General features: G+C 53.6%; 1 protein-coding gene across 2 annotated transcripts in view; it reads left to right on the top strand.

The window, feature by feature from the left end:
* Window positions 1–18,565, top strand: part of ACOT7 (acyl-CoA thioesterase 7) — a 92,939-nt gene that overhangs the window by 2,428 nt on the left and 71,946 nt on the right. For both annotated transcript variants that reach the window (XM_057533255.1, XM_057533256.1), the window contains exon 2: window positions 16,667–16,784. In XM_057533255.1, the coding sequence (XP_057389238.1) occupies window positions 16,667–16,784 (118 nt within the window). The remainder of the gene's footprint in view (window positions 1–16,666; window positions 16,785–18,565) is intronic.

The raw sequence follows: 18,565 nt of genomic DNA, 5'->3' as shown, positions 1-18,565 counted from the left end.
AGCCAGCTCTCCAGTCCCAGGCCTGGGTGTGAATGTGGCCTCTGCCCCTTGGAAACTGCCTAACTTTCTGTGACCCGTTTTATCATGGGTTGTTCTGAGTGCTAAAGAAAGTGTATCTAGAGCCTGGCAGGACGGCTGGCACCTTGTAAGTAAACGGGAACTCTTTTTGTCTGAAAAGTGGGACCCAGGCTCAGGAAGCCAAGGGCCTAGGTTCGAATCCCAGCTCTGCCTCCTGCAGGTGTGGGCTTTAGGCCTCAGTATTCTTGTCTGTGAATCGGAGATAATAACAGTGCCTGTTTCATGGTGGCTGTGAGGATTAAAACCTTTGGCACGGTGCTGGGCAGTTGAAAACAGAGGGGGGAGTTTACGCCTGAGAGCCCAAGCTTTGGGCAGCCAGACCGCTGCGGTGCGCTGTACCCCCCTGTACCCCCTGCAGTGGAAGCGTGGAGCCCGCACTGCTGGACTGCGGGGAATTCCCATGTCCCTCCTTCTTTTTTATCGAGCCCTACAGATGCAGGCTCTGGGACAGCATTTAAAGTCTCAGAAGAGCACTTTTCTTTTGGTTTATTCTGAATGATGTTAGTTCACATTTTGTTAGCAAATTGCTTTTTTCCTTGTTGGACTCAGAGTTCTAGAATGTCAGAATCAGAATGACTCCTAGGAGCCCCCAGCCCAACTCTGTTACTTTACCGATGGGGGAAAATGAGTCTGTCAGAGGGTAAAGACTTGGCCTAGGGTGGCCTCGGACCCTGACAGCCAGGGGAGCGAAGGCAGCTGGTGGGTTGTTCCCTGTCCGGTGCTCCACTGTCGTGCTTTTCCACTGCTCAGCCTCACGTTCTCGTCCGGTTGTGAGGCTGGATCATGGCATCAGTGTGGGCCCCTAGTAGGAGCCCCTGGGTGTTGGTCGAAGTGAAGTTGAAGGACATGTCCCATACCAGGTTGGTGGAGAGTACAGCGTCCACTAGAACTTTCTGCAGTGATGGAGATGCTCCGTGTCTGCGCCGTCCAGTACGCCAGGCACTAGCCACAGGTGGCCAATGAGTGCCTGAAATGCAGTCAGACATGGAGGAACTGAATTTTTAATTGCATTCATTTAAATTTATTTAAATGTAAACGGGCTGGCCTCCTGTGGCTGGTGGCTACCTTATGGGACAGTGCAATAAGTAGAGGAATTTAAAAACCAGAATTCCTGGTAGGCCTCTGAGGGGCAGGGTTTCCTAAGGGAAGCTTGGAAGCTTTCTGGGGACTGTAGGCAGCTCTCCCAACAACAGAGCTAACGGAGGGGGACCTTGGCAGGTACATGGCCCAGGGCAGATACCCTGGAGTCCTTTGTAGGTAGATGTGTGAGGTCTGCAGAGTTTCCTTTTGCTTGCCCTGCTTGTAGGTGTAAATCTACTAGGAAGTGTCTTCAGCTCAGGGATTGCTTTGTTCACTGCTGTACCATGAATGCCCAGCAAAGTGCCTGGCATCTGGTAGATGTGCCAATAAAGATTAGTGGAATGGACTTGAATTTTAGCACAAGCACACCTCATTTTATTGTGTCTCATTTATTGCACTTTGAATATATTGCTGTGTTGTTTTTTTGTTTGTTTTTTTTTAAAATTATTTATTTATTTATTTTATTTATGGCTGTGTTGGGTCTTCGTTTCTGTGCGAGGGCTTTCTCTAGTTGCGGCGAGCGGGGGCCACTCTTCATCGCGGTGCACGGGCCTCTCACTATCGCGGCCTCTCTTGTTGCGGAGCACAGGCTCCAGACGCGCAGGCTCAGTAATTGCGGCTCACGGGCCCAGTTGCTCCGCGGCATGTGGGATCCTCCCAGACCAGGGCTCGAACCCGTGTCCCCTGCATTGGCAGGCAGATTCTCAACCACTGCGCCACCAGGGAAGCCCTGTTTTTTTGTTTTTACAAATTGAAGGTTTGTGGCAACTTTGCATTGTCAGGTGCTGGTTAGCATTTTTTTTTTTTTTTTTGATGGTTAGCATTTTTTGGCGATAAAGTTTTTTTAACTAAAAAAATTTTTTTATTGACGTATAGTTGCTGTACAGTATTACATAAGTTACAGGTGTACAATATAGTGATTCACAATTTTTAAAGGTTATACTCCATTTATAGTTATTAGAAAATATTGGCTATATTCCTTGTGTGATAGGTATAAAATAAAGTGTTTTTAAAATTATTACACATTTAATAGTGTAAACATAACTTTTACATGCACTAGGAAGCCAGAAGAGTCATGTGACTTGCTTTATCTTCGAGGTATGCCCGTTTGGAATTTTTTCTCTTTGGGGCTTTGTCTTTGGGTTTACAGGGAAGTCAGTGAAAACACAGAATCTGAGTTACAGAAACCGCACTCGGAGTTAGTATTCTGGCACATTCCATAACGCGATGCACAGTGCTGGCTCCCTTCCTGCGGGGATGCGGGAGCTGTGGGTGAAGATGCAGTCTTTGCAGCCCAGGGAGCCTGTGGTGGGCCAGGCTGTGCTCACCCACCGTCCAGCCTCCCCGTCAGTGGGCCAGGCAGCCTGGCATCGCCCTCGCCTTGGCACCACTGTTTCCCAGCTCCCTGGTTTCAGTCAGGCCAGGAGTTGCTTCCCCCTGTGGGTGGCACTTCTCTGGGTGGGGCCCAGCCTGGGATGACTATGCCCTGTGCCTCCCGGTCCACTTTCTTTCACTCTCAGAGGTATCCTGAGGAGGAGGGTAAATTATATGGTCACCCCGCCTGCGGGTTACGTACATCTGAATAACTGAGGAAGCTTATTATAAATACTGATTTTCTGCATGCAAATTATGCTTCAGTAGAAAAGTCAACAACATGCAGATTTTTAAAAAAAAGAAAATTATTTATTTATTTGGTTGCACTGGGTCTTAGTTGTGGAAGGCGGGCTCCTTATTTGTGGCTCACGGGCTCCTTAGTTGTGGCAGGCTGGCTCCTCAGTTGTGGCACGCGAACTCTCAGTTGCGGCATGCATGTGGGATCTAGTTCCCTGACCAGGGATTGAACCCGGGTCCCCCGCTCTGGGAGCGTGGAGTCCCATCCACTGAGCCACCAGGGAAGTCCCCAAAATGCAGATTTTAAAACATTTATGAGATCCTTGGGGAAACGTGAATAGTCCCTTGACAGTTAGGGATACTAAGGAATTTCTGGTGGTTTTTTTGGCCCTGCCATGAGGCCTGTGGGACCCTAGTGATCTCGGAGAGGCAGCAGCAGTGAGTGGTGGCTTGAAGCGAGATCTTAGTGCCCTCCCAGGAACTGAACCTGGGCAGCCTGGATGAAAACCAGGAATCCTAGCCACTAGTTCACCAGGGACTAGAGTCTAGAAGCAAAGTTCCCCTGGTTCTTACCCCCACTGAAAAATGCATTTCTCAAGGAGGCAAAAAGTGTAAAAACAGGTACAAAGTTTATCATTAGAGACACAGCACAACACGTGGGAGAGCTCACAGAGAAACAGTTTGTTTAGTTAAGACAGAAGCAGGGCAGAGATGCACACCCGGAGAGAAAGGGTGTGGGCGTCCCCCCTAATGAGGAGGAACAGTGAAGAGGCGGTTAAGTCACTTATAATAGGGCAGTTCTTCCGGGTCTTTGTTTACCTTTGGCCAATTACCTGGTTTCTTTTTCCACACCTGACCTGCCCTAGGACCCTCCCCAACCTGTGTGCACAACTTTTTTCCAAGATGGATTCCGGCCCAGAGGCCTATGGGGGGCCTTGGCATCACCTATTCTGGGTGATTTTTGACCCCCAAGGAGCCTCTCTGCACAGGTGCAATGTCTCCCTTGCCCCAAGGATGGGAAATTTAAGACCTCTTGATCTTTTACTCAAGCAAGGTTTAGCCCCTCTCTGTTCCTGCCATGACTGTTATCTTAAAGTGTCCACAGGAGACAAAGTCCAGCTATTTACCCTGTTCCTCTTGTTATTTCTATCTCGAAGTGCAGACAGGAGGCTGGTCATATATATCTAACCTGGAGCCCACCTATCTCCTGTCTCAGGAAATGCAAACGGGAGGCTAGATGTAAGTGTCCAGCCTGAAGCCCACCTTTTTCCTGCCCCAAGAAAAGTAAACAGGAGGCCAGTTGTAAATGCCTAGCCTGGAGCCCATCTGTCTCCTGCCTCACTAGTTCCCTGACCAGGGTTCTAGGTATCGAACCCGGGCCCCCTGCAGTGGACGCGAGAAGTCCTAACCACTGGACCGCCAGGGAATTACCACCCCCCCTTTTTTTTTTAATTTTATTTATTTATTTATTTATTTATTTATTTATTTATTTATGGCTGTGTTGGGTCTTCATTTCTGTGCGAGGGCTTTCTCTAGTTGCGGCAAGTGGGGGCCACTCTCCATCGCAGCGCGCGGGCCTCTCACTATCGCGGCCTCTCCCGTTGCGGAGCACAGGCTCCAGACGCGCAGGCTCAGCAATTGTGGCTCACGGGCCTAGTCGCTCCGCGGCACGTGGGATCTTCCCAGACCAGGGCTCGAACCCGTGTCCCCTGTATTGGCAGGCAGATTCTCAACCACTGCGCCACCAGGGAAACCCTGCACCTATTTTTAATGTACAGTTCACTTTTTTTTTTTTTAATTTTATTTATTTATTTATTTATTTATTTATTTATTTATTTTTGGCCGTGTTGGGTCTTAGTTTCTGGGCGAGGGCTTTCTCTAGTTGCGGCAAGTGGGGGCCACTCTTCATCGCGGTGCGCGGGCCTCTCACTGTCGCGGCCTCTCTTGTTGCGGAGCACAAGCTCCAGACGTGCAGGCTCAGTAGTTGTGGCTCATGGGCCTAGTTGCTCCACGGCATGTGGGATCCTCCCAGACCAGGGCTCGAACCCGTGTCCCCTGCATTGGCAGGCAGATTCTCAATCACTGCGCCACCAGGGAAGCCCCTACAGTTCACTTTTGACAAATGTGTACACCTGTGCAATGATCACAGTTGTGACATAGAACTTTTCCATCACCTCAAAAAGTGCCTTCCTGGGGACTTCCCTGGGGGCACAGTGGTTAAGAATCCGCCTGCCAATGCAGGAGACACAGGTTTGATCCCTGGTCCGGGAAGATCCCAGATGTCGTGGAGCAACTAAGCCCGTGCGCTACAACTACTGAGCCTGCGCTCTAGAGCCCTAGAGCCACAACTACTGAGCCCGCATGCCACATTACTGCAGCCCGAGCGCCTAGAGCCCGTGCTCCACAACAAGAGAAGCCACTGCAATGAGAAGCCCACGCACGACAATGAAGAGTAGCCCCCGCTCACCACAACTAGAGAAACCCCGCGTAGCAACCAAGACCCAACACAGACAAAAATAAATAAATAAATAAGTGATAAATTAATTAATTACATTTCTCAAAAAAAAAAAAAAGTGCCTTCCTGCCCCTTTGCAGTTGGTTTCCTCCCAGCTCTGGTCCCTGGCAAACAGGTCTGCTTCCTATCACTATAGCTTTGCCTTTTCTAGAATTTCTCATCAATGGAGTCATAGACTGAGCATAGTGCTTGTGAGTTTCACATGTGTGTGTGTGTGTGTGTGTCCGTGATTCTTGCTGTTGTTGCCTAGTAGTCTTCATTATCTCTTTATCAGATAGTGAACATTTGAGTTCTTTACAGCTTTGGGCAGTTATGAAAACAGTTCACAATTGCAGATTTCAAAACATTTAGGACGTAGCTGAGGAAACTTGAACGCTTACTTGATATTTAATGATATTAAGAGGAGCTCCTGGGCTTCCCTGGTGGCTAAGTGGTTAAGAATCCGCCTGTCAATGCAGGGTACACAGGTTCGAGCCCTGGCCTGGGAAGATCCCACATGCCATGGAGCAACTAAACCCATGCACCACAACTACTGAGCCTGCGCTCTACAGCCCGCGAGCCACAACTACTGAGCCCGCGTGCCAAAACTACTGAAGCCCACGCACCACAACTACTGAAGCCTGCGCACCTAGAGCCCGTGCTCTGCGACAAGAGAAGCCACTGCAATGAGAAGCCCGTGCACCGCAAAGAAGTGTAGGTCCCGCTCGCCGCAACTAGAGGAAGCTGTGCACAGCAACGAAGAACCAAAGCAGCCAAAAATAAATAAATAAATTTATTTTTAAAAAAATAAATGTTAGTTTAAAAAAAAAAAAAGAGGAGCTCCTTTCTGCTTGCTAGATGGGATACTGCCCGATTCACGAATTGTTGAATAAAGCCAATTAGAAAAAAGTTATATTAAGGAGTTCGTATTTCAGGTGGGATAATTGTTTTGTGATTCTGTTTTTATTTTTATTTTTTGGCCGCACCACCTGGCTTGTGGGATCTTAGTTCCCTGACCAGGGATCGAACCCGGGGCCCCCAGTAGTGAGAGCAGTGAGTCCTAACCACTGGACTGCCAGGGAGTTCCTGCGGTTCTGTTTTCAAACGGAGTCTTTATCTTTTCGAGGGAATGCTGAGATATTTACGTTTCATGATCTGAGCACAGGTTGGAAAAGAATTTCCAGACACAAGGCAGAATGTAAGGAAGACAGAGTTTATTAAAGAGAAGGGTTGCTGCAAGAACAGCTGGCCGACTTCCTGGTAGCCAGGGAAGGTCGACAATGAGCATCGGTTGCTTCTCTGTTTTTATAGCCAGGGAACATGCGAGTCATCTGCTAACTGGACAGAGTATGTATACTTTCAGCGTGCTGAGCAGGAGGAAATCTGGGCAAATGTCTTTCCTTATATGGGATGGGAAAGGGACAGGGCATGCTGCTTGGGAGGGCTCTGGGACATGGCAATGGTCCCATTGTGACAGAGTGATGGGAGTCCTGTAACTCTTTGTTCCGGCAATATTGGCCCTTTGAGTTTATCTAGTTCTTTGTCCTTGTAGCACACTATATTCCCCCCTCTCTTTATTTACAGGGCCAATTCTTTGGCCCTATTGGATACCCTGCTCACGTCTACCTACTTGCCTAGCTCCTTCTCAGGCATTCAGGAACCCTTTTTGTAAGGAGAAGCGGGTGACAATCTCTCTGGCTACTTCCTGCTGGACAGGGGCGTTGTGGGGCCCTGGGTCCCAATGCCCACTCTCTATCAGGGTATATTTACAGAGGGAGATGAGATCCTGCAGAATGATTAGGCAGCTTGTTCCAGCGTATTCTGTGTGCCAACTGGCTGGTACTCTTGTTGTAGCACCATCTGGAACTGAATCTTTTGAACCTGTTGAGAGATGAATTTAGATAATGTGTTAATAATGCAGGGACCAAACAACAAAACAAAGGCTATCAGGATTAATGGTCCCAACAAGGGCAATAGCCATGTCCATATCTGGATCCCCATAGAGGAGAGGAGGTTGGAAAGCCAGCTTGGGGCCCTGTCCTGCTCTCTCTTTTAAATCTTCTATTAATTTGATGTTTTTCTTTAGAATCTGGAGGTCTTCTTCAGCCTGGCCGGAGGTATTAATATAGAAGCAACCTGTCTCATTTAGTAGGGCACAGACACCCCCGCCTCAGCTGCTGTAACATTAAGGGCCCTCCTATTTTATAAAACCACCTCGGCCAGAGAGCCTAGGGCTGACTGCTCTTCCTCAGTGGCTGCAACTGTAGCCTTCCAAGGTTCCTGGACCACGATGGTGAGATGGAGAACGCTCCTCTCTAAGGGGTACGCCTGCAAACCAGAAGAGCCCTCTAAAGACGCTACGTATTATTTCAGGCTGATCAAGAACTGGGTTATCATAAGCATGTCCCCACCAAGCAGCGGTTCATTTTTGTCTCTCCAGGACAGGTCTAAGGCCTCTTCAAGGAAGAACCCAAGGCTGGGAATGCCTCCCAAGGAAGCTAAATCCTTTGTAGTCATAATGGTCGCCTCTGGGACCACGGCAGTAATTGTGCAGGAGCCCCTCCAAAGTGTGGGAAGATCCAGATAGACCCCGTTACCACATAGAAATGAAAATCTGGTGCCCCTCGAGGATACCCCTGCTGTGGGTCCCCAGGGCCAGGCTCTGACCTTTTGGGAGTTTTCCTCTGGAAATAGAATGGGGTCCCATGGCCTAGGATTATATTGGGAAGGCCAAACTCAGAGGAAATAATCATCTATACATAAAGGGGAGAATCCGGGCTCTGACTGATGATGAGTGTGATGGGTGGATTGGCATAACAAATTTCTGAATATTAGCTGAATTATGTTATATTTTGGAGGAGAATCTTGCCGGGAGGTTAAACTAAGTAAGTTGTCTGGTGGTCACACCGATCCCCACATATTTAGTTCCCAGGACCGAGCTGTTTATGGGGATATGGTCTTCATTAATATTTTCTTAGTCACATTTTTCCTCGAATTTCCCCAACACAAAGTGAAGTTACCTTCATGTACATCATATTTATTTTCCTCGGACCAGGGATCCCACTCCAGGCTAGTCTGATTAAAATTGAGGGTGTAGTTACAAAGAGAGTCATTTATCCAGCCCCAAATGGGTCCCCAAACCATCCAGGTTTTGGAAACAGAGCTGTGCCTCGTCTGCCCAAGCTTGGGCTGATGCCCATATCCTGTTTTTCTCTTCATGAGTACAGCAAGCGGTCAGGACTACATGAATGTCTCGCCGGGTCAGGTCAAAGGTTATGGTGAGGGCCTGAAATTCCTTCATAAAAGTGGTGGGATCCTGACTGAAGGAACCTAACTTGTTTTGAATTTGAGAAATGTCCGACATGGGAAAGGGAACATGGAATCTAATAGTGCCCATGTCTCCATTTGCTACTTCCCTTAAGGGAAGCATATTAGAATCTGTTTCCTGGCGTTGGGCAATCCTCGATCTTGTGTGGGGAGGGGAGAGGGGGCTTTCGCCCTGATAAGGGGGTGGCTGTTGGGAGCTGTGGGTTGAGGCGGGGGCAGGGGCTGAAGCAAAGGGGGTTGATGGGGTGGGGGACAGGAAAGGTCGAGTCGAGGGTCGCCTAGGAGATCTGATGGAGAGGGAGGCAGAGGGGGTCGGGGGGATAAGGTGGCAACAGAAAGACACATGACGGCATGAGTCCCTCAGCTCCAGATTCTGACTAAGGGCCATAAAGTTCTGGATGTAAGGAACCTCTGAGTCCTCTCCCTGTTTCCGGCAAAAGAGATCAAGTTGGAGGATCGTGATATAATTTAGTGTGCCATCAGGAGGCCATTGTTCTCGGTCCCCCAGTTTATACTGGGGCCAAGCCGTGTTACGAAAGAAAATGCGCCTCCTCTTTTTGAGATTCTCAGGGTCAAATTTTCCCAGTTCCTGATGATACAGCCGCGGGGTGAGTCTGAGGGAGGCTCCCGAGACATACCAGAACCCATTCTTAGCCTGTATGCCATGGAATGGGGGTACTGAGAGCCACCGGGTGACGGAAAGGCGTCCCCTTTGTCCCAGTGATCTCTCCGTGCGACTAAGGCACAAAATGGGCCGACCGTCCCAACAATCGCGTCCGACCGTGAGAGGTGACCCCTGAGCGTGCGACTGAGGCACCTTGTGACTCGGGCAGAGAAAGAAAGGAAAGAGAGAAAGATTCCCGGGACCCACCGGGTGACTCACCGTTTGGCGATGCCCTGAAACGTGAAAAGGCACTGCTGGGATGGCTCAGAGGCAACACTTAGGCTCCTGTAAGTCAATCTGGACTGAGAAGAAGGTGAAAGTAACAGAGAAGAGAGGCCGAGGAATCGGCCTCGTAGTCCTGCGGGAAGGCGGCGGCCAAGGGGAGGGGGCTCGGTGTTCTGCTTGAACCAGTGTGTGCCTCACGGTGCACGGAAGTTGTCTTGCTGGGGGCAGGTGCTCTAACAGCCTGGTCCGTTCCGTGACCCCCTTATCCTTCACGGGAGTCTTCAAGCGGCAGGCGCCCTAATGGCTTTTAAATGCCTGACCCGTGCCCGCACGATACCAATCGGCCTAGTCCTCAGTCAGGAGGAAGGCAGAGGGACCCTCACCGCAGTTACTGGGGCGAAGTGAGCCCCAGTAACTGGGCGGCAGTCACTGGGGCGAAGTGAGCGTGGAGCCTTCGGAACACACCGGGGTGTGGCCCTGGCCAGAGTCCTCTGTTGCTTCCCCGGCAGCTTGCCTGTTCACAGAGAGTCCCAAGGAATGAGGAGAGGAGGTGGGGAAAGAGATCCCCCAAGAGATATCCCCGTACGGGCCACCACAATGTCGTGGTCCGAGCGTGGGCTGGAAAAGAATTTCCAGACACAAGGCAGAATGTAAGGAAGACAGAGTTTATTAAAGAGAAGGGTTGCTGCCAGAACAGCTGGCCGACTTCCTGGTAGCCAGGGAAGGTCGACAATGAGCATCGGTTGCTTCTCTGTTTTTATAGCCAGGGAACCTGCGAGTCATCTGCTGACGGGGCAGAGTATGTATACTTTCAGCGTGCTGAGCGGGAGGAAATCTGGGCAAATGTCTTTCCTTATATGGGATGGGAAAGGGACAGGGCATGCTGCTTGGGAGGGCTCTGGGACATTGCAATGGTCCCATTGTGACAGAGTGATGGGAGTCCTGTAACTCTTTGTTCTGGTAATATTGGCCCTTTGAGTTTATCTTGTTCTTTGTCCTTAGAGCATACCACCCCGACTCCAGTCGCTAGTTCCCCTCTCAAGGGCAATGGAAGCTTCCGGTTTCCCTGGCCTCCCTCCAGGGATGGTCTACACGGGGCCTGCAGGTGTAGTCAGTCACCTAGTTGCCATCATTCTGCGCTTTGCCTTTTTTCATCTAACGGTGCTTCTCCTAGATGGTTCCTCCCTCTTGCTTGGGGCTGTGCACTCTTGTATTGTGTGGATGTAAGTTAATCTGAGTCCCTTATTGGTGGACATTTAGGACACGGCCAGTCTTTGCATGATAAACAGCTTTGCAGTGAGTAACCTTGAACACACTTGGTTTAATCATGTGTGCAGACATCTGTAGGGTGAATTCCTCTCAGTGGAACAGCTGGCTTAGAGCAGCCTATGCATTTGGAGTTTGGACGGATAACGATAACAGCAGGTTGCCCTCCGGGAGGTTGTAGCCACTCATGCTCCCCGTTCGTCGATGAGCCCCTCGGGACAGGTGGGCACAGGCAGGGCGGTGGGAAGGTCCGGGTGTGCCTGGCCAGCAGCGCTGGTCTGGGCAGGTGCAGCTTGGAGCCCTGCAGGGCAGTGGGAGGTCAGGCGAGGAAAGTTCCAGATCCCTGAGGGCTTCAAACGCCTCACTAGGAAGTTGAATCTTTTGTTTTTCTGGCCACCCCACACCAGCATGCAGGATCTTAGTTCCCCGACGAGGGATCAAACCCACTCCCCCTGCGGTGGAAGCGCGGGAGTCACTGGATCACCGGGGGAAGTCCCGGGAGTTGGATGTTGAATCTTTATTCCGTAGGGAGGGCCCTGGAGGGTCTGAGCAGGGGAGTGCACTCCTGCTTAAGAAGAGGGACTCTTGGGGCAGTGGGGTAGGCGGTGGGTTGGGGCTGGGAGGCAAGAGGCAGACGAAGAAGCCCCCCTCCCCTGGTCCCCAAGTGACTCCCCACATACCAGCCCTGCCTCGGTCTCCCTGAAGCCGCCCCGTCCCCCAGGACAAGTCGAGACGCTGTCCCCAGCCAGCCCCAGGCCCTTGTGACAAGCTCCTGGCTCCATCGTCCCACTCCCCGCTTCACCCCCGCCCCCCCACAGGCCGCTGGCCAGCGCTGGCGGGTTGTCATCTGTTTCTGGACCCACCGAGCTCTCCCAGCGCTGGGGCCTTCCCCTGAGATGCGCCCTCTTCTTGGGACAGCCCTGCCCCCCGTCCCCGTCCCCGTCCCCGTCCCCGGCTCAGCCCTGCCCCCCGTCCCCGTCCCCGTCCCCGGCTCAGCCCTGCCCCCCGTCCCCGTCCCCGTCCCCGTCCCCGGCTCAGCCCTGCCCCCCGTCCCCGTCCCCGTCCCCGTCCCCGGCTCAGCCCTGCCCCCCCTCCGGGACTTGGCCCAGGTGTCACGTCCTCTGCGAAGTTTTCCCCCGCGTCCGGGTGAGCGGCTGCCCCTTCTGGGAGTGACTCCTTGACCCGGGCCGCTGCAGCTCCCTTCGCGCCCCTGCCCTCAGCTTTGTGTCTGCTCCGGAGCGGAGCGGAGTCGGGGTGCTGTGTACCTCGCTTAGCCACGGGCCCAGCCCTGGCCATCTCATCCTGTGCTCTGGGGCAGGAGCAGCTGGAGTAGAAGGGGAGGGGCAGTGGGTGACATGGTGACATTCAGAGGCCACTGCTGGGAGGCGGGGGGAGTGGAGGATGGTGAAGGGGATGCGCGGGGTGTGGGCCTGCTCGCCAGAGGCAGTGTCTGTGCCGCCGCCGGCCGAGAGGACGTGAGGGGTGGGAAGCCGCAGGGGCTCCCTGGGCTGACCTTCCACTTTCCTCTGAAGTTTCTGGGGTCCAAGGAGCGAGGGAGTTGCAGGTTGGCATGGGCAGAGGGGCAGAGAGAGGTGGGAGGGAGAATGGGTCACACAGAGTCTCCCCCCAGGACTGGGTCAGGCCCGCCACCTGCTCTGCCCCTCGCCCCCCTGCCCCGCAAGCTGGCCTGCGTGGGGTTGAAACATTTCAGTCGGGTGTGGCCAGTCAAATATCAGGAGATGTCACGTTAGACTCTGGATTGCCAGCTTCTCTTGAAAACCCAGAGCTTCGGCATCCTGGACTCAGACCCCTGCACGGCCGCAGCTGGCCAGCGTGCCTGCCCAGTACTGCCCCGTTGCGTCCCTGCTCAGACACCCGTGGGCAGTGCCGCGTGGCATCGTGCTTGGTCTGCTGGGCTGTCTTTTCTTCTTTTTTAATGTCTTTACTAAAAGTGGGAAAACAAAAGCTCCACAGAGGGGCCACATGTTCTCCTGGCGGCCCTCGTTCCTCACCGTCCTGCCTGGAGGTGACAGGCGTAGGGGGAGCTCTGGGGAAGGCGAGTTGAGGAGGACCCTGCCCAGCAGCTCCTGAGCCCTTTGGAGGGAGGGAGGGCAGGTGTGGGATCACAGCTCAGCATGGGGATGGAGGCCAGGAAGGAACCACGGTGAGGCCATGGGGAAGGAGTCTTGATTTGGGGCCACAGGAAAGGGGTGAGTGAGCTGGGCTCTGGCCCCCCGGTGTCTGCAGGAACTGCAGAGCCGAGTCAGGGTCAGGTCCTGGGGGAAGGTTTGTGTCTGCGCCGCGTGCCTGGGTGGCCAGCCGGCCTGGGGGGTTAGGACGGTCCATGGGGCAGGACCCAGGGTGACCAGGACGGGAGGGGGCTGGAGAGTATGCAGTCTGGAGCGCCTGGCATTTACTCCTAAGTGCCCAGGGACGCCAGGGGCAGTGGGATGTTGACGGCGTGGGGTCCCCAGGGACCCCCAGTGTGGCAGGGTGGCGCAGGCGCCATCCCCTGTTCTCCTATTTCAGAGGCCACCTCCTTATCAGTCCCTCCCTCCTCAGGGCCCTGCCGGATGCAAGCACTTCCTCCTGCACCCTGGGGCCCTCTGTCTGCACTTCTCGCCCTGGCCCTGCATCCCTCTGCACCAGCCTGGCGTGGACAGCCCCACTTTACAGACCGGGAAAGGGAAACCCGCAGAAAGGAACCAGGCTCCGCCAGAGGCAGGCTCTGGTGCTCCTGGTGTCAAAACGTTTCGGTCCTCACCTGTCTGGACTAAAGCCCTTACCCCACCTCGGCATCCACCAAGCACCTGTTCCCTCACGCAGAGATGCACCGTCTGGTCTTTACTAAGTTGAAAACAAATACAAAGGAAAGAGTCTGATACAGCAGTTTTGTTATTTGAATTGGCTACCTCTTAACTACAACTTAAAAAAAAAAACAACTCAGTATAAGCTCGAAGTTTTTAAACTTAAAAAGTTTTTAAATTTTTAAATTATTTTTTCAGCTTTATGGATATATGATTGACATATAGAACTGCACAACATGGTGACCCGGCACACGTGTGTGTGGTGAAATGACCACCACAGCAAGTTCACTTAACACCCATCATCTCACATCGCTATGATTGTTTTTTCTTGTGAGGAGAACTTTTGAGATCTACTCTCTCGGTAACTTTCAAATATATGACATAGTGTTGTTACCTTTAGTCACCATGCTGTACGTTACATCCCCATGAGTTATTTTATAGCTGGAAGTTTGTACCTTTTGACCCCCTTCACCTGTTTTAACCCATCCCCCCTGCACCCCTCTGGCCTCTGGCAACCACCAGTCTGTTCTCTGCATCTGTGAGTTTGGGCTTTTTAGATTCCACGTATAAGTAAAATGATCTAGTTTTTGTCTTCTTCTGTCTGACTTATCTCATGGAGCTTAATTGCCTTCAAGGTCTATCCATGTTGTTGCAAATGGCAGGATTTCCTTCTTTATTATGGCTGAATTATGCACACACACACACACACACACACGCACACACATACACACACACCCCATGTCCGCTTCATCCATTCATCCATCAGTGGACACTTAGGTTGTTTCATGTCTTGACTACTGTAAATAATGCTACAGTGAACGTGGGGCTGCAGATCTCTCTTCAAGAGAGTGATTTCATTTCCTTCAGATTAATACCCAGAAGTGGGATTGCTGGATCATATGATAGTTCTAGTCTTAATTTTTTGAGGAAACTCCAGGCTGTTTTCCACAGTGGCTGCACCAGTTTACATTCCCATCAGCAGTGCACAAGGGTTCCCTTTTCTCCACATCCTTGCCGGCACTTGTTTCTTGTCTTTTTGATAATAGCCATTCTAACAGGTGTGAGGTGAGATCTCATTGTGTTGGTTTTTTTTTAAATGTTTTTATTTTTTGGCCGCACCATGTGGCATATGGAATCCGAGTTGCCTGGCCAGGGATCGAACCCACGCGCCCTGCTTTGGAAGCGAGGAGTCTTAACCACTGGACCACCAGGGAAGTCCCCTCATTGTGGTTTTGATTTGCATTTCCCTGCTGGTTAATGATGCTGAGTATCTTTTCATGTGCCTGTTTGGGAAAATGTCCATTCAGATCCTCTGCCTGTTTTTTAATTGGATTGTTTGTTTGTTTTGCTATTGTATGAGTTGTATGAGTTCTTTATGTATTCTGGATATTAATGTTTTCTCCCATCCCACAGGTTATCTTTTCATTTTGCTGATGGCTCCTTTGCTGTGAAGAAGCTTTTTAGTTTGATGTAGTCCCACTTGTTTATTTTTGCTTCTGTTGCCTTTGTTTTTGGTGTCAAATCTAAAAAAATCATCACTAAGGCCTATGTTTTCTCCTAGGAGTTTTATGGTTTCGGGTCTTGTGTTCAAGTTTTTAACCTATTTCGAGTTGATTCAAAAATCTTTTAAAATGAAAATTTGAGAAGCCAAGTGACGCTTCTTTCCCGTGCTCTGGGGGTTCCCCTGGTCATTGCTTGGTGACCGTCGCGGCTGCCCCTGAGCCAGTGATGCAGGCGAGAAGCAGGGGGCCTGAATGCCCGCCCCCCAGGATGAAGGGGTGACATTTGGGATGGGCGACAGGTGCAGACAGTTGTCAGTCACCCCAGGATGTCGGTGCTCATCTGCTCCAGAAAATGGCAGCTACGGCTCTTTCTTGGAGCCTCCAGCCTTCCTGCGGTCAGTTGGCTGACACTGAGAGAAGAGGGAAGAAGTGCTGGTGAACGTTTATGTCTGACCGCGTGCCAGCTTGTTATCTGCATTGTCTTGAGTGATTCAGTCCTCCCCACCGTCAAGTGCGGTGCTGTTGTTCCTCTTTTACAGACAAGGAAGCGGAGAAGTGAGGGTTTTGGCAGCTTTGCTCAGGTCACCCAGCTAGTGAGAGTGGGAGCCAGGAACGATCTCTGAGTCTGCCTGAAAGGAGCCAGACCCGGAGGGCAGTGGAGCTCCGTGGCCCAGAGTGGGGGGTCCGGCCTTGGGGGCCACGCTAGCCAGCGGGTTGGAACAGGCTGGGTGGGCCCAGGGATGCTGGGCACCCAGGAACCGCACACTCGCTCATTGCCTGGTACCCGTCTCTGGGCCTGAGGCTGGTGCAGGCAGATTTCATCAGCCAGACTGGAGTCTGGGAAAGTGCCAGCCTCTCTGGGGTTGCCCAAGGCAGGAGCACTAGGCTGGCTTGTTGGGACTCCGGGGATTTCACGGGGCTTCCCCACTGCCCACGGCAAGGACAGGGTTTTTCTTCTTGGGGAAATGGGGTGGCATTTCAGTCCTTCCTGACCTTGGGGAGCTCCCAGCTCTCAGTCCAGGGAATCGGGCCCCTCCAGTGCTCTCTCAGAGCCCAGGGGCAGGTGGCAAGCGGGCGTTCACCTGCTGATGGGTCTGGATGCTGCGACTTGTTTCCAGTTCTCAGAACATCTGTGGCCGCACGAGCCCAGCTCCCCTGGGACTCCTGATGGAGGTGGTGGTACTGGGAATTTGTCCATTTTCCAAGGGGTCAGAGCCTGTGTGCTTGTGCTCATTCAGCTCTGCTGGTCGTTGGCAGTCCTGGAAACCAGGAGGGGCAAGTGCGCTGGGCACCCTACAGCCGGGTCGCCTTGCTGCCACGCTCACGGCCTTTGCGGAAAGTGCCCGCCACCCGCCCTTCCTGGTACCTGCCAGGCCGGGTGCCTGCGGCCCTAGGGCAGGAAGGTGGAAACACGTGGAAACACGACCCTGCAGCCCCTTGTCTGGCTGTCAGATCAGCACCCACCCTGAGCAAACACGCGGGAAGTTCTTTTTTCCCTTTCTGGGAGCCATCGGGCCCTTTGGAGGACCTTCTGCCCCTCCCCGGGGTTACTGCTGTTCACGAGTGACGTCCTTCCCGAGGTTCACCCTGCTGCTTCCCCCCCTCCCCCCAGGATCATGCGGCCAGATGACGCCAATGTGGCCGGCAACGTCCACGGAGGAACCATCCTGAAGATGATCGAGGAGGCAGGGGCCATCATCAGCACCCGGCACTGCAACAGCCAGAACGGGGTGAGCGTCACGTGGAAGATCCCGGGCCCTGGGGGCCTAGCGTCCCCTCTGGCGGTGCCGCACCCCTGTCCACTGTCGGGTCAGGAAGGGAGTTTGGGTGGAGGCCAGGCCTGGAGCCTTCCCTGCCCCGGTCCCCGGGCCTTGGGGGTTTTGGGAAGCTCCAGCCCTGGACTGGGGACCCCTTGGGTTGGCAGTTGGTTTGGGGCTCAGCGAGGAGGGGTGGGGACCTCCAGAAACTAAGCTGAGAGCTGCCAGCTGACAGAGCCACCTTTCCAGCCCTCCCCCTGTGTTCAGGGAGAGTCAGCTTCCTGAGTCCCCGGGGGCCCAGCCCCCCCAGAGCCTGCATGGGCGGCAGTTAACCCTGGGTGTCACACGGCCTGGACCCACATCCCTCCCCTGCTCCACTGACCCTGGGTCCACAGGCAAGTCTGGGCTCTCCCCTTGGTGGCTTCCGGGCCGCACAGGCCAGCACAGACTCCTGCGATGGTGCCGGCTCTCCTCCCGCCGCCCAGGCAGGGCCAGGCTGGTGGCTTTAGGCTTCAGGGCAGCTGCGGGGCATTCAGCCCGTCATCTCCTGCCCGGCCCCCAGCCCTGCGGGACCTGCCGTTCTCTCTGAAGCCCCTCCCCTCGGGTGCTGGGGGAAGGAGTCAGTCTTGTGCCCCAACTGCCAGCTCGGCACCAGGCAGCCACGGAAGCGGCTCCAAGGAAGCCTGAGGCTTTGGGTACCTGGGGGCCTCGGCTAGCCACTTGCTGTGTCATCGTCCTCCAGGCCCAGAGGCCGATTCCACGCCCGCGCAGACTGTGTGCACGTGCGCGTGGGTGTGCAGCGCTGCACGTGTGTGTGTGTGTGTGTGTGTGTGTGTGTGTGTGTGTAGGATGAACCGAGCCGGGGTGAGTGTGTGTGGGTGGACGTGGGCCTGGGGGCCTCCGCCTGGGGAGGAGTGGGAGTGGATTGGGCTGGGTTCTCCATGTGAGGAAGGGGCTCTCCCGCCTGCTAAGAGTTTGCCCCTGAAGTTCTGGGGCAAACCCGGCCACGTTCAGAGAGCGCCCTCTGGTGGCTGTGAGGACAGGCCTGAGCCCGAGGGGCCGGGGCTGAGGTGGGGGCCGGGCCCCTGGTAGACCCTCCGAGAGGGAGACAGTGAGGCTCCCAGCCAGGCCTGGCAAGAGAGGCTGGACGCTGGGAAGGAAGAGCCCCAGGACTGGGGAGGGAGGGAGGAGGGGCTCGGGAGCCCAAGTGGGTGACAATGCCCTGGTAACCGGCAGGGTTCAGTGACCACCTAGGGTTTTGCAAAGCTCTGTAGCATTTAGCTTGTGTCGTCCTCACGACACCCCTTAGAGATCGAGGTGGTTACTGTATTAGCCCCACTGCACAGATGAGGAAGCTGAGGTCCAGAGAGCTTGGATACTTGCCCGAGGCCACATGGGGAGGCAGCTGGCTGATCTGGGTCTTGAACCTGTGCTTTGAATCCCTGTTCGTTCTCACTCCTTCCCCAGAGTGAGCCTGGGGTGGAGGTGTGACCTGTTGGCTGGGAGATGCCTCTGGGCTGGTGGCCCCAGGATAGCGATCTGGAATCCCAGGCTCAGGAAGGGGGTGTGAGCCCCAGGCAGCTCCAGGGGGCTGAGGCTGGCCTCTGAATGGCTCTGCTGGGGCTCTGGGTGGGCTGGGGGCACTGCCATCCACACTCCCCTGGTGGTCTCATCCAGCCTGTGGCTTTAGTACCACGACACAGCCCCGAGGTCCTCTGTCCAGCTGGTGCCTCTTGGCTGGCTCCCCCTGGATG

This window comes from Balaenoptera acutorostrata, chromosome 1 (genome assembly GCF_949987535.1).
Source record: "Balaenoptera acutorostrata chromosome 1, mBalAcu1.1, whole genome shotgun sequence".
Taxonomy (NCBI): domain Eukaryota; kingdom Metazoa; phylum Chordata; class Mammalia; order Artiodactyla; family Balaenopteridae; genus Balaenoptera; species Balaenoptera acutorostrata.
This window is presented reverse-complemented; position numbering and strand designations above follow the sequence as displayed.